Here is a 15995-nt window from a genome sequence, read left to right as displayed (position 1 = left end):
GAGTTTCTGGGTTACTCTATTTCAAATAATACTGAGTTTCGGCGTGGACCTTACGTTGACATCAAAATCAGACAAAGACATCACAAGAAAACTATCAATAACCATTATGAACAGAGATAGAAAATCATCAAGAAAATACTGTCATATCAAATTCAGCAGAATATAAGAAATTATAAACCATGCCCAAGTGAAACTTTTTCAGGAATGCAAAACTGGTTCAACATACTGTAATCAATACACCACTCCATATTAACAACATTGGAAGACTCACAATTCCCAGTCTAAAAACTTAGAATACAAAGCTACAGTAATCAAGACAGTATGTCCAAAAGATATGCATACTGACCAGTGGAACGGAATGAGAGTCCAGAAGTACATCCATACATCTATGTCAACTGCCTTGTTTTTTTAAATTGTGGTCCCGGACAATCCAATGGGAAAAGAATAGCCTTTTTAATGACAAAGGAAGCAAGACTAAACAATGCTGAAAAGATAGTCTCTTATGTAAAAAAAAAAAAGAAATTAGATCATTTTTCAATTCCAAACACACAAAAAGACTCAAATAGATTAAAGACCTAAATATGAGACCAGACACTATAAAACTCCTAAAGGAAAATATAGGCAGAACACTTTCTGACATACATCGCAGCAATATCTTTTTCAACCCATCTCCCAGGATAATTTGTTTAAAAATAAACAAATGGGACCTACTTAAACTCAAAAGCTTTTACAAAGCAAAGGAAACAATAAAATGAAAAGACAACCCACAGATTGGGAGAAAATACTTGCAAGCAATGTGACTGACAAGCGATTAGTCTCTAAAATTTATAAACAGTTCATGATGCTTCATAGCATCAAAACAACCCAGTCAAAAAATGGGCAGAAGATCTAAATAGACAATTCTCCAGAGAAAACACAGAGATGACCAAGAGGCACATGAAAAGATGTTCAACATCACTACTTATCAGAGAAATGCAAATCAAAACTACAATAAGATATCCCATCACACCAGTCAAAATGGCTATCATAAAAAATCTACAAACAAATGCTGGAAAGGGTTTGGAGAGAACAGAAGCCTCCTTCCTACACTTGGTGGAAATGTAAACTGGTACAGCTCCTATGGAGAAGAGTATGATGGAGTTTCTTTAAAACACTAAAAATAGAGCTACCGTATGACCCTGCAATCCCACTCCTGGGCATATAACTGGGGAAAAACATGAGCTGAAAGGATACGTGAATCCCAATGTTCATTGCAGCACTGTTCACAATAACCAAGACAGGGAAGTAACCTAAATGTCCATCAAAAGAGGACTGCATAAAGAAGATGTGGTACACATATACAATGGAATATTACTCAGCCACTGAAAAGAATGAAATAATGCCATTTGCAGCAACATGGACGGACCTTGAAACTGTCATACTGAGTGAAGTCAATCAGACAAAGGAGGAGAAATATCATGATATCCTTTATGTGTGGAATCTAAATATAAATTATACAAATGAACTTACCAACAGACTTATGGACTTAGAGAACAAACTTATGGTTGGAAGGAAAGAGGCGAAGGGACAGTTAAGGAATTTGGGATGGACATGTACACACTGCTGTATTTAAAATGGATAACCAACAAGGACGTACTGTACGGCACACGGAATTCTGCTCAATGTTATGTGGTGGCTTATATGTATAGCATGAGTCCGTTGGCTATTCATTTGAAACTATCACAACATTGTTAATCAACTATCCCCCAATATAAAATTTAAAAAAAAATTTTTTAAGAAAAAACAATAGTCTTTTTAACAAATGGTGCTGAAGCAAGTAGCTATCTACCAGGAAAAGAATGAATTTGGACACCTTCCTCAAACTGAATACAAACTGTAATTCAAAGTGAATCAAAAACCTAAACGTAAAAACTAAAACTATAAAACTCTTAGAAAAGGTGGAAATTTTTGTGACCATGGATTAGGCCACAGTTTCCTTGATATAAAGCACAATAAAATAAGAAATGAATAAAATGGACTTCATTAAAATTAGAAGTTTGTGCTGCAAAGAATACTAGTAAAGTGATGACAATGCACAGAATAGGAAAAATACTTGCAAATTATGTCTAAAAAAGATCTAATATCCAAAATATATAAAGAAATCTTACAGCTCAACAAAAAGACAACTCAAAAAATGAACAAAGCAAGACTTCCCTGGCAGTCCAGTGATGAGGACTCCACGATTCCACTGCAGGGGGCAAGGGTTGGATCCCTGATCCAGATCCCAGCGTGGTCCAGCCAAAAAAAAAAAAAATCCTTGTACAAAGATTTTTTTCTTATTTGACTGTGCTTGGTCATAGTTGTGGCATGTGGGATTTAGTTCCCTGACCAGGGATTGAACCTGGACCCCCTGAATTGGGAGTATAGAGTCTAAGCCACTGGACCACCAGGGAAGTCCCTGGACAAAGGATTTAAACAGACATTTCTCTAAAGAATAAATGGACACTTGCATATGAAAAGATGCTCGGCATTACTAGTCATTAGGGAAATGCAGTCAAAACAATGAGATATCACTTGCCATACATTAAGACGGCTGTTATTAAAAGAAAGAAAAGAAACTAACAAGCATTGGCAAAGATAAGGAGAAACGAACTCTGGTACATTGTTGGTGAGAATATAAAATGGTGCAACTACGGTGAAAGTCAGCAGTTTCTCAAAAAGTTAAACACAGAATCATATGATGCAATTCCATTCCTAAATATACATGCCAAAAAATAGGAAGCAGGGACTAAAACACACTTACACATAAATGTTCTTAGCAGCATTATTCATGAGAGCCAAAAGGTGAAAACAAACCAATGCCCATCGACAGATGACTGGATAAATAAAATGTAGTGTATCCATACAATGCAATCTTATTCAGACTTCATACAATGGGAAAAGGTCTCTTTGAGTGGTGTTGGGAAAGCGGGACAGCCATGTGTAAATCAGTGAAGTTAGAGTACACCCTCTCATCATACACAAAAATTAACTCAAAATGGCTTAAAGTCTTAAACATAAGATAGACACCTTAAAACTCCTGCAAAAGATCCTAGGCAAAACATTCTGACAGAAATCATACCAATGTTTTCTTAGGTCAGTCTTCCGAAGCAACAAAAATAAATAAAAACAAAAACAAATGAGACCTGGTCAAACTTACAAGCTTTTGCAGAGCAAAGGAAACCATAAACAAAATGAAAAAAACAATCTACAGAATGGGAGAAAAGATCTGCAAACAATGCAACTGACAAGGGCTTAAATTCCAAAGAAGAAATACAGATGGCCAACAGACACATGAAAAGAGGCTCAACATTGCTAATTATTAAAGAAACCCAAACCAAAACTAAAACTATAATGAAGTATCACTACACACTGGTCAGAATGGCCATTGTGCTGGAAAAGGTGTGTGGAGAAAAGAGAATCTTCCTCCCATGCTGTTTGTCGGAATGTAAGATGTTGCGGCCACTGTGGAAAACAGTATGGAGGTTTCTCTGAATACTAAGAATTACCATATGATCCAGCAATCCCACTCCTGGGCATATATCCCAGACATACCTCAAAAAAGATACATGCACACCTATATTCATAGCAGCACTAATTTACAATAGCCAAGATATGAAAAAAACCTTGGTGTCCATCAGCAGATGAATGGATAAAGATGTGGCACGTATATACAATGGAACACTATCCAGACACAAAAAATGAAATGCCGTTCATAGCAACAGCATGCAACTAGAGATCCTCATACTAAGCGAAGTCAGAAACAGACAAACATGACGTATTACTTACATGTGGAATCTAAAATATGACACAAATGCACCTATCCAGGGCTTCCCTGGTGACTCAGAAGGTAAAGAAACTGCCTGCAATGTGGGAGACCCAGGTTCAACCCCTGGGTCAGGAAGATTCCTTGAAGAAGGGCATGGCAACTCACTTCAGAGTTCTTGCCTGGAGAATTCTATAGACAGAGGAGCCTGGCTGGGCTACAGTCCATGAGACTGCAAAGAGTCAGACACGACTGAACAACTAACATACACACGCACACACACGAAACAGAAACAGACTCACAGAGGACAGACTTGTGGTTCCCAAGCAGGACGAAGCTGGAGGAGGCATGGTGGGCTGGGAGGCTGGGGTTAGCAGATGTAAGCTTTACTATACAGAAGGGATAAACAACAACATCCTACTGTATATACAGCACAGAGAACTATATTCGATATTCTATGATAAACTATAGTGGAAAAGAATATTTTAAAAAAGGAAGGTACATGTATAAATATATATATATAACTGAATCACTTTGCTGAACAGCAGAAATTAACACATTGTAAATCAACTACAGTTTTTTTAATTGAAAACAAAACCAGTATTCAGCATTAAAAAAGAACGAAATTATGCTATATGCTAAAATGTGAATGAACCTGGAAACCAGGATGCTAAACAGAAGCCATACACAAAACATACTTTATAATTCCACTTATATGAAATATAGGCAAACTCATAGAAACAGAAAGTAGAATGGTGGTTACCAAAGGCTAAGGGGTAGAGGAACAGGAAGTTATTGTTTAACGGGTACAGAATTTCTGTTCGCGATGATGAAAAGTTCCAGAAATCAATAGTGATGATGTTTGCACAACACTGAATGCACTTAATGCCAATGAATTACACACTTTATGACTAAAATGATAGATTGTATGTTATGTATATTTTATCACAATAAAAAAATACCCAAAAACTGTAGTTGCTGATAGAAAAAGACAAGTAATAATATATGGAGTCCTTATACATTGCCTAAGAAAATATAAAATGGTACACTCACTTTAGAAAACCACCTGGCAATTCTACAGAAAAGGCACTGGGAAAAGTAGATATCCACACTTAAAAGGATGCACTCGGACTCTTACCTTACACCATCTTTTCATATGCTAGTTGGCCATGTGAAAGTCATCTTTGGATAAATGTTCAAATACTTGCTCATTTTGCTACACCATATACAAAAATTAACTAAAAACTGATTAGAGACCTAAAGCTAAGACCAAAACTATAAAACTCCTAGAAAAAAATAGGGGGAAAGTTTCATAACATTAGATTTGGCAATGATTTCTTGGATATGACACCAAAAGCACAAACAAAAAAGCAAAAATAGACAGATGTGACATTCAAACCTAAAAGCTTTTGTGCAAAGAACATGAGTGAAAGGCAACCTACAGAATGAGAGAAAATATTTGCAAATCACATAGCTGATAAAGGGTTAACAGCTAGACCATATAAAGAACTCCTACAACTCAACAAAAGCCAACCTGATTACAGTGAGTGAACACCATTAGAGGAATGGAACCAAAATCGCAATAACATGGCACCTCACACCCATTAGGAGGGCACCCATTTCAAAAAGAACCACAAACAGAAATTTTCAAGTGCTGGCAAGGATGCAGAGAAATCAGAAACCTTGTATACTGTTGGTAGGATTGTAAAATGGTGCAAACAGTATGGAAAATAGTATGGAACTACCATATAATTCAGCAATCCCATTTCTGGGTATATATCCAAAAGAACTGAAAGCAGGGACACACAGAGATTTGCACACCCACGTTCTTGGCAGCTCTGTTCACAAGAGCCAAGAGGTGGAAGCAAAAGGCCATCAAAGAACAAAAGGATAAACAAAATGTGGTACGTACACACAATGGAATATTCAGCCTTAAAAAAGGAAGTCCTGTCACATGCTGTAATATGGGTGACCTCTGAGTACATGTTAAGTGAAACAGCAGTCAAAAGAGACACGTACTGTATGACTCCACTTATATGAGGTATCTGACATAGTCAAATTATAGAAACACAAAGTGCCATGATAGTTACCAAGGGCTGGGGAAGGGGTATAAAGGGAAATCATTGTATAATGGGTACAGAGTGTCAGTTTCACGAAACAAGAAGAGTTCTGGAGATGCTTCATAACAATGTGAATATACTTAACTCCACTGAACTGTACACTCAAAAATGGTTTAAATGGGGTTATTTTATGTCTTTTTTTTTTACCACATTTTTTAAGAAGTTAAACAGAGTACCATATGACCTAATAATTCCACTTCTAAGTATACTCAAAGAGAAATGAAAACGTATGTCCACACAAAACACATATATGAAAGTTTGGCAGCAGCATTATCATAACACAAAGCCAAAAAGTGGAAATAAATGTCCATCAATAGATGAATGAACAAAATGTGATATATCCATATAATGGAATATTATTCAGCCATAAAAGCACATACTGAAGCACATTACATGCCACTGTAAATGAGCTCTGAAAACATTACACATGAGTGAAAGAAGTGAAATACTATACATCAGTTAAAGCAGCAGCCACAAAATGCCTCATATTATGCGATTCCATTTTTATGAAGTGTCCAGAACAGGCAAATCCACCGAGAAAGAAAGTGACTGTCTAAGGACGAATGGAGGAGAGGAACAGGGAGAGACTTGCCACTGGCTATGGGGTTTCTTTATGAGATAATGAAAATATTCTGGGCTTACATGATGGTGATAGTAGCACAAACCTGTGAATATAATAAAAACCACTGCATTGTATTCAAGTTAACACCTGAACAACACGAGTTTAAGCTTCACAGGTCCACCTACATGAAGATTTTTCCAACAATAGAGTCTATGTTACTACATGAGCTATGGTTGGTTGCACAGTGTTTGTGTCAGTCGCTCAGTTGTGTCTGGCTCTTTGCAACCCCACAGACTGTAGCCCACCAGGCTCCTCTATCGATGGGACTCTCCAGGCAAGAATATTGCAGTGGGTAGCCATTCCCTCTCCAGGGGATTTTCCCTACCCAGGGATCAAAGCGGATCTCCTGCACCACAAGCAGATTCTTTATCATCTGAGCCACCGGGGAAATCCTCCACAGATGCAGAACAACAAAATGCCATCTATAAAGTTATACACAGATTTTTGACTGTGTGGATGGTCAGCACCCTAACCTCAAATTGGTGTCCAAGGACGAACTGTGTTTTCATTTTTAATGATGAATTAAAAAAAGGATATACTGATTCGGGAAGTACTGCTTGGAGTTCAATGATTTCAAGTCTATCTTCCTCTTTAGCCAAGGAAGGGGTTACAACCTCTCTATTTTCCTGAAAAAAGACTATCCCAGTGGAGTTCAGTAGCTAACTACAGCATTCCTTCTGTTTCTGAGATGGGCCAGTTCATCCCTCCATAGCTCTCTTATCTGACTGAAGCTAGACGTGGCCAGTCCAGACATTGACAAGAACATACATCCACAGCAGCCAAAGAACTGAGTTCAAGCAGTCCCTACCTCAGGCTCCCTGAGAACCAGGACTACAGGCACAAGGATCACTCTGTTGCCCTGACACAGTGGCTATAATTTCTTCTCCTGGAAAATAGCCACAAAACAAATTAAGCACTGGTCCCACAGCATCCTGGAATCAGGGGAAATCCAAAAGACTATCCATCTTCCTATGAAAGCAAGACTAAGGACAACCTAAATATCCATTAACAGAAAACTTGTTACAATAGCATTCATTTGCATGGACTACTAAAGCACCATTCAAAAGAATGATCTGGGATGCTGGTAATTTCCATTTCTTGATCGAGGTGCTAGTTATGTAGATGTGCTCAGTTTGTGAAAATTAGTTGCACATGAAGATGACATGTGCAAGTTCTTCTAGGTACACTTCAACAAAACATTTTTTAAAAGCATACAATAGATCTATTTGTGTCAGTAAGGAATGTCATTTTAAAATACTAAGTGAAAATAATAAAGATGTAGAGGAGTATGTATTACATGCTACCATTTATTGTTGAAACCATAGTTAGGTGTAAATATAAACGCCTATAAAACAGATGCTTTGGAAGAATACCTAAGCAACTAAAAAGGCAACGGTTATGGATGGGGAATGGAAGTCTATAGTGAGAAAGATTTATTTTTTATTTTATATATTCTCTAACATTATTTTAATGTTACCATGCACATTTATTCATTTCACAATGACAGACTCCTGCTGCCTTGGGACAATCTGCTGCAATCTGGGCTATGAAGCAGCATCAGTACCTGGGATCAGGGAAGGCTGTGTGGTTTATTAGAGAAGCAATGAGTGGAGGTTTGTTATAGCAGAAAGTGAAAGGATGTAATAAAAGGCGTCTTTTCTGAACTAAAGAGTTTGTTTCTCATGTCCAGCCTTTCTAGCTGTGTGATCTCAGACAAGTTAAGATCTCAGAAAAGTTAAGAGCCTCAGTTACCCCATTTGAACAATGAGGATACTTCTAACAGGGCTCTTAAGATTAATAATAAGGACTAACAATAATATGTGTATTTGCAAAGTACCTACTAACATGGTACTTGCAGCCTAGTTGGCACTAGAGCATTAGTTTTGTTATCCTTTCCCCTAGAACTAAAAATAAAAATAAACTAATCCTGGTAGAAACAGAGGAGCAAAGAAGAAAAAAATAGACTTTAGAGGTTAGGACACGAGGATCAGGGGCCTGGGGCGCAGCAGTGCTTAAACTTTGGAGCTGACAGTAGATATGAACCAGTATAGGAACTGTGACGCCTTCTTATTGAGACTTTGCTCCCCATATTCCTTCCCCCTGTCCCCTCCTCGCTCAGATACAATAATTTGGTGGGTTCTTCTGTCTCAGCTTTACCTGAATCCCAATTCAGCAGAGTCAGCATTCTGCTGAGCCAACACGAAGACCTGACAAGGGTCTCACAGGCACCTCTACAAGCTAGAAATGGAGGGGAATACTCCCTGCGGGGGCTGCCTGGGGACCTCCAGGACAGGCTTAAAAGTCTTCAGAGTAAGGCAATACAGGAGACGAGCTGAAACATAAAAGTGCCAGGGATGAGTCTAACTTTGAAGAATGCTACTTGATGCAACCCCTTCATCCTACAGACACCAACTGAACTTTAACAATTTTTTCAGAGCAATATGAAGTTTAGGGAGATGTATCTATATAACAATTAAGACCCAAAGAAAGTCCTAAACTAGGTAAGAAAAAAAAAACTAAGGGATTAAGACCAGTTCTTTGGTAGATATTGACACAGTGACTCCCAGGGACGAACTGAGAGAGAAGGGTCAAAAACTAGGGGCAGCTATCACCTGCTATCAGCTCTCAGGAAGGATGTTTTCACCTCACCTTTCACTTTCTGCTATAGCAAACCTCCACTCATTACTTTTCTGATAAACCACACAGCCTTCCCTGATCCCAGGTATCTGGATGCTGCTTCATAGCCCAGATTGCAGCAGATTGTCCCAAGGCAGCAGGAGTCTATCACTGTGAAATGAATAAATGTGCATGGTGACATTAAAATAATGGTAGAGAATATATGAATTTCACCTTAGTGATTAAGTAAATTATGATAAAGTAAATCCCTTATGATTTAAACTGTTCTTATCCAAACCTAGGAATCCAAAGAGATGTGAATAAACCTGAGATACCCCTTGCTACACCTAAAGCTAAGGAAACAAACGCATCTGGATAAAAAATATGGCTGTCTAAATTTGCTATAACCAAAATCTTGCCACCGAGATTCAGACAGCAAAGAATTCTTACATGAAACGTTTGGTGTAAAACTGCAAAACCTTTCACCTGCTAGAGATTTTAAACTGCCAGCGTCTAGGTATGAATACTACAGAGCAAAGAAGCACACTAGTCAGTCTCACAGAGCTTTGAGACTCTATGTCAGTGGCCTCCTAAGGACTTCAGTTCTTTCAAAACACACACACACAAAAGAAAACCACTCAGAGAACATCCACAATTCAAGGAAAAGGTAGCACAGAATAAATCTATCACCCTGTAAATCAATCATCAATAAAAGCCAGCTGAGCCAACCTCACTTCAGATCAACCTAAAGGAAGCAACCAAAGCGAACCTCCCTTCGGATCAGCCTAAAGGAAGCAACCAAAGTGCCACATAAGCAAGTCAGTGGAATGAACTGGCACCTCTGAAAAGAGACAAGATATAACTAAAGCGTAAGTTTATTAACCACTGAAATCTTACTATGCGGCTAACTGATTATAAAGCACCATGAACAAGTGCTGTAAGGCTAGATTCACTGCTATCAGCATAATTATGTCCCGAAAGAGGAGTCTGAGATAACACTGAGCCTTTAAAAGGCTTCAGCCTTTAAAAGTCATTTAATGAACCTGACAATAAATATTTAAGGTCGTTAGCATGACCATTCACATTTATGCAATTAGAAGTACTTTATACTCAAGCTCTGAGTCAGACTGCAACATCATCTAAGGGAAAGAATTCTGATTTTTAACTACCTCCATATAGGTCTTTGAATAAACTATTTCCTGGCATGAAAAAGGTTTTAATTTCTGATCCCACGTTTCCTCAAATGTTAAATGACAAAATCTTTTATCATCTTCAAGGAACACTAGGTATCAACTAACTGTGCAATACTCCGAAAATATCAAAAGAAATGAAAACTTTGCTACCCTACAGACTATTAATTTTCAAAAAACAAGCAAACAAACCAAAAATCCCAATTAATTCCAATGGAAACACAAGTGTTACTACAGAGCTTCTTTTGAAAGTTATCATTTATTAAGATTTCACTGACTAATCAATTATATAGCGGGCAATATACTTTGAAAAAGCTCAACCTTTTGATTCAAGATCTCATCAACACTGAGTCACTCCACAGATTTTAACTGAATGTCTTCACTATGTGCCATATACACTGTCACCCTGCTTATTTAACTTATATGCAGAGAACATCATGCAAAATGCTGGACTGGATGAAGCACAAGCTGGAAACAAGATTGCTGGGAGAGACATCAACAACCTCAGATATGCAGATGGTACCACCCTTACGGCAGAAAGTGAAGAACTAAAGAGCCTCTTGATGAAAGTGAAAGAGAAGAGTGAAAAAGCTGGCTTAAAACTCAACATTCAAAAAATGAAGATCATGGTATCCAGTCCCATCACTTCATGGCAAATAGATGGGGAAACAATGACAGACTTTATTTTCTTGGGCTACAAAATGACTGCAGATGGTGACTGCAGTCATGAAATTAAAAGACACTTGCTCCTTGGAAGAAAAGCTATGACAAACCAGGACAACATACTAAAAAGCAGAAACATTATTTTACCAACAAAGGTCCTTCTAGTCAAAGCTATGGTTTTTCTAGTAGTCATGCATGGATGTGAGAGTTAGACCATAAAGAAAGCCGAGAGTTGAAGAATTGATGTTTTTGAACTGTGGTTTTGGAGAAGACTCTAATGTGGTCTTGGAGAAGACCCTAATGCTGGGAAAGACTGAAGGCAGGAGGAGAAGGGGACAACAAAGGATGAGATGGTTGGATGACATCACTGACTTGATGGACGTGAGTTTGAGCAAGTTCTGGAGTTGGTGATGGACAGGGAAGCCTGGTGTGTTGCAGTCCACTGGGTCACAAAGAGTCAGACAGGACTGAGCAACTGAACCGAACTGTGTGCCAGATACATGCTAGGAGTTACACAAAAACGAAAAATCTCAACATTGTTCTCAAAGAGAACACATGTACAATTATATAAAGCAGGTTGCATTCAGTTCAGTTGCTCAGTCGTGTCCAACTCTTTGCGAACCCATAAACCCATAAACTCTGGCAGCACGCCAGGCCTCCCTGTCCATCACCAACTCCTGGAGTCCACCCAAACCCATGTCCATTGAGTCAGTGATGCCATCCAAATGTCTCATCCTCTGTCATGCCCTTCTTCTCCTGCCCTCAATCTTTCCCAGCATCAGGGTCTTTTCAAATGAGTCAGCTCTTCGCATCAGTGGCATCCAATCCCATCACTTCATGACAAATAGATGGGGAAACAATGATAGACTTTATTTTCTTGGGCTACAAAATGACTGCAGATGGTGATTGCAGTCATGAAATTAAAAGACCACTGCTGTTGGCCAAAGTATTGGAGTTTCAACTTCAACATCAGTCTTTCCAATGAACACCCAAGACTGATCTGCTTTAGGATGGACTGGTTGGTTCTTCTTGCAGTCCAAGAGACTCTCAAGAGTCTTCTCAAACACCACAGTTCAAAAGCATCAATTCTTCGGCACTCAGCTTTCTTTATAGTCCAATTCTCACATCGATACATGACTATTGGAAAATCCATAGCCTTGACGAGATGGACCTTTGTGGACAAAGTAATGTCTCTGCTTTTTAATATGCTGTCTAGGTTGGTCATAACTTTCCTTCCAAGGAGTAAGTGTCTTTTAATTTCATGGCTGCAATCACCATCTGAAGTGATTTTAGAGCCCAGAAAAATAAAGTCAGCCACTGTTTCCCCATCTATTTGCCATGAAGTGATGGGACCAGATGCCATGATCTTCGTTTTCTGAATGTTGAGCTTTAAGCCAACTTTTTCACTCTCCTCTTTCACTTTCAAGAGGCTCTTTAGTTCCTCTTCACTTTCTGCCATAAGGGTGGTGTCATCTGCATTCATCAGAAGTTATTAAAAAGTGCAATGAGTTCAGAATAAAAAAATTCCTGCAGGAAATAATGTCTAAACCATAAGCTTGAAGACTGGATCAATTCCATCAGGGAGACAGAAAAATTAAACCTTCCAGACATATGAAATAGTCTGAATGAAGAAACAAATGCATCTTTTCTCCACTTAAATAGGTATCAAAAATTAAGAGTACCATTAAGTCTAACCATATTTGAGGGAAAGCAGTATTTTGCTATTTCTCTAGGAAGATTTTTTCCTTTATCTGTACAACTGTTAACTTACAAATCCACTTCCTGAGTTTCTCAAATAACTAACTACATAATTTTTAAAATATTGCACAAGTTTTACCTTGAAGAGTCAGAACTGTCTTCCATAAAGTGAAGTCACTCAGTCATGTCCAACTCTTTGCGACCCCGTGGACTGTAGCCTACCAGGCTCCTCTGTCCATGGGATTTTCCAGGCAAGAATACTGGAGTGGGATGCTATTTCCTTCTCCAGCTATCTTCCATAAAATCTTACCAAAAACAAATGAAATTATCATGGTGATATACATGTTATGCTCACATTTAAAGAGGATCTTATAAACGGCATGGTGTAGAAGAGAAAACTGGCTCTAGGATGAGACAGACCTGGATTTTGAAACTCAGTTCTTACTAGCAGTGTGACCTTCAAAAAGTCCCTTCTCTGAAGGCCAGTTTCCTGGGAGATAACTACTCTGTAAGCAACCCTGTGAGGTAGGGAGACAATATGTATAAAGTCTGCTGCATAAATAAGGTACTTAATCAGCGTTCCCTTTGAGTACTTTAATAGGACAGTAATAATTACTCATAAGCTATTCACAAGCTAGGACTTTACAACAGAGATCATCTGATAAGTATCATACTAGATCAAAATTAGAAAATAACTCAGAGCCTCATATATACAGTACCTTTATGCCACAATATTTTCAAACCATTACATTAGCCTGAAGGTACAGAAATTCTGTCTTCTAAACCACTGATGAGCATGGTACAAAAGCCATTGACTATGACATACTGTACCTTTTGGTTTGATTTCTCTTCCCTTGAATGGCTAAAACGTGTAAGCTAACACAAACCTGTCACAGTCCGCTGGCCATCACTTAGGTTATTCCACCACTTGTTAATCTAAAACAGAAGGAAAATTGCTTATGGTAAATACTTTCAGTCTATGTAAATGGAAAGCAAGAAAGAAAATGCTTTGTGCATAAATGAGAGTCCTCATCAGTAAAAATCTCTACTGAACAACAGACATAATAACTATGCAGTAGAGCGGGAAGCACTGGTGTTTTACAGTCAGACAGCCTGCATCCTCTACACAGAGCCACGGATCAGCTCTATGACCCTCGACAAGTTACTTCTAAACTTCAGCTTCCTGATACATAAAATGGAGATGGTAACAGATACCTAGCAGTACTACTGTGAGGCATATCAGTGCATGCAAGGCACCCAGCACACTATCAAATAAGTGATTAGGCACCAAGGCCCAATCTAGTTTTAAAATCCCAACCAAGAATATTTTCTACCAAAAAATACCTTAAGGTATATAATATTAGATTGAGGTCTAGAAAAAGACAGAATCCTAATCTGTCAGGGACACATGCTGAACTTTTTATAATTGATATATGCCTAGAATGGGGCTTCCCCGATGGCTCAGTGGGTAAAGAACCCACCCGCCAATGGAGGAAACACGGGTTCAATCCCTGGGTCAAGATCTCCTGGAAAAGGAAATGGCAACCACCTCCAGTATTCTTGCCTGTGAAATCCCATGGAGAGAGGAGGCTTGCAGGCTATAGTCCTTGGGGTCACAAAGACTCAGACAAGACTTCGTGACTGAGCATGCTGAGCTGATGTCTAGAATTTGCTTTACAGTAATCAGTGGTGGGAAAGGATGGGAAAGAAAGGGGACTAGATGAAACAAAGTCGCTCTGTCAGTAACTGTTGATGCAGGATGACAGGGGTTCATTATACTATTTTCTTTATCCTATACTCTGTTACTTTACTTTTGAAATTTTCCAGGATCAAAGTTTTATTCATGTATTATTTATTTATTTATTTTTGGTCACACTAGGTGGCACGCAAGACCTTAGTTTCCTGACCAGGGATTGAAATCATGTCCCCTTGTAGAGGGAGCTTGAAGTTCTAACTACTGGACCACCAGGAAATTCCCTCCATGATTAAAGCTTTTTAATTAAAAAATATATACATGTTCTCACCATGAAACTTGAGCCAGACTTTGTATACTAACACTGAAAGAAATCCAAGGTTAAAAACAAAAGTTACAGATCAGTATGTATTTGATCCATATTCAACAATGATTTCATTTTTGTAATTCAGCTGACCCTTGAGCAGCAGAGGTTTGAACTGCACTGGTCCACTTAAATGCAGATTTTTTTCAGTAAATACGTACTACACCATATATACTATACCATCTGCAGTTGGCAGAACCCACCAATGTGGGACCACTGTTACGGAGGGCCAACTATAAAGTTATATGCAGGTTTGCCACTACGTGGAGGATCAGTGCCCCAACCCTTGCATTGTTCAAGGGTCAACTGTAAAATTAAATGTATGTGAGCTCTCACACCTTACTTGCTGCAGTAGTGTGGCATGGGTTCCCAGGACTTTCATTTCCCATGTTTTATTTATGTGTTATTTCAACTTTAACAGGATTTTACATTTTATATCCTATCATTTACCTATCTCAAACAAATTCATCTTGGGATTAAGATCATGTATATCATTTGTGTCATTTTCACCATTTCAAGGAATAATTTGGATACCAAAACTTTATACTTCAGAAGCCTGTAGCTTTTAAAGGGATCCAGGAATGTGGAATAGATCAGCATTACAATCTTCTCAAACATATTGTACTAAATAAAAACCATTGCTCATTACTGCAGGTTTTACCTGCAAAATTACATCAACTGTTCTTCTGACATAAAGCCTCTCTAGAACAGGTAGGGCTCGTGCTTCCTGTGTTGATGGGGAAACAAGGAGGAATGATTCCTCCCTACTTAGAGGAACCTCAACTACCATTAAGAAAAAGAACACCCACGGCTGCCCTCTCAGCCTCTCGCTGGCCACACACCCACGGCTGCCCTCTCAGCCTCTCAGTGGCCAGGAAAGACGTGGAAGAGGAAAAGCGACGAGGACACCAGCTCATCTCCACACTGGAGGGCAGTGTGCTGCCACTACAAAACAAGAAAGTGCCTGAAAAGGAAAGATTCACAAATAGCCTACAGGCTCTGCTCAGTAAGCACTGTCAAATGAAATAAAACATATGCTTTCTGTAAAAGGCGAGGAAGGCCATTAACATGTACACGAAGTAAGGAAAAGTTCTAAAAGCTCTGTATTTGTACCCTTTTCTTGCATCCTCAATCCAAGCACAGTTAGAAACATCAACAGTAGGTATTTATCAGAGAGATGTAAACATCATGGCACTAAGCAGCTTTTAAAAATCCACACAGTATCTCTACCCCTCAAACATAAAA

The 15995-nt window shown here is 38.6% G+C and overlaps 1 protein-coding gene across 1 annotated transcript in view; it reads right to left on the bottom strand.

Annotated features, from left to right (window-relative positions):
• The window catches only part of PARL (presenilin associated rhomboid like), a 53457-nt gene that overhangs the window by 26767 nt on the left and 10695 nt on the right, over positions 1 to 15995 (bottom strand). The window contains exon 4 of the mRNA XM_005675204.3: positions 13581 to 13629. Coding sequence (XP_005675261.1) covers positions 13581 to 13629 — 49 coding nt within the window. The remainder of the gene's footprint in view (positions 1 to 13580; positions 13630 to 15995) is intronic.

The sequence above is a fragment of the Capra hircus genome, chromosome 1 (genome assembly GCF_001704415.2).
Source record: "Capra hircus breed San Clemente chromosome 1, ASM170441v1, whole genome shotgun sequence".
In the NCBI taxonomy this organism is placed as follows: Eukaryota; Metazoa; Chordata; class Mammalia; order Artiodactyla; family Bovidae; genus Capra; species Capra hircus.
This window is presented reverse-complemented; position numbering and strand designations above follow the sequence as displayed.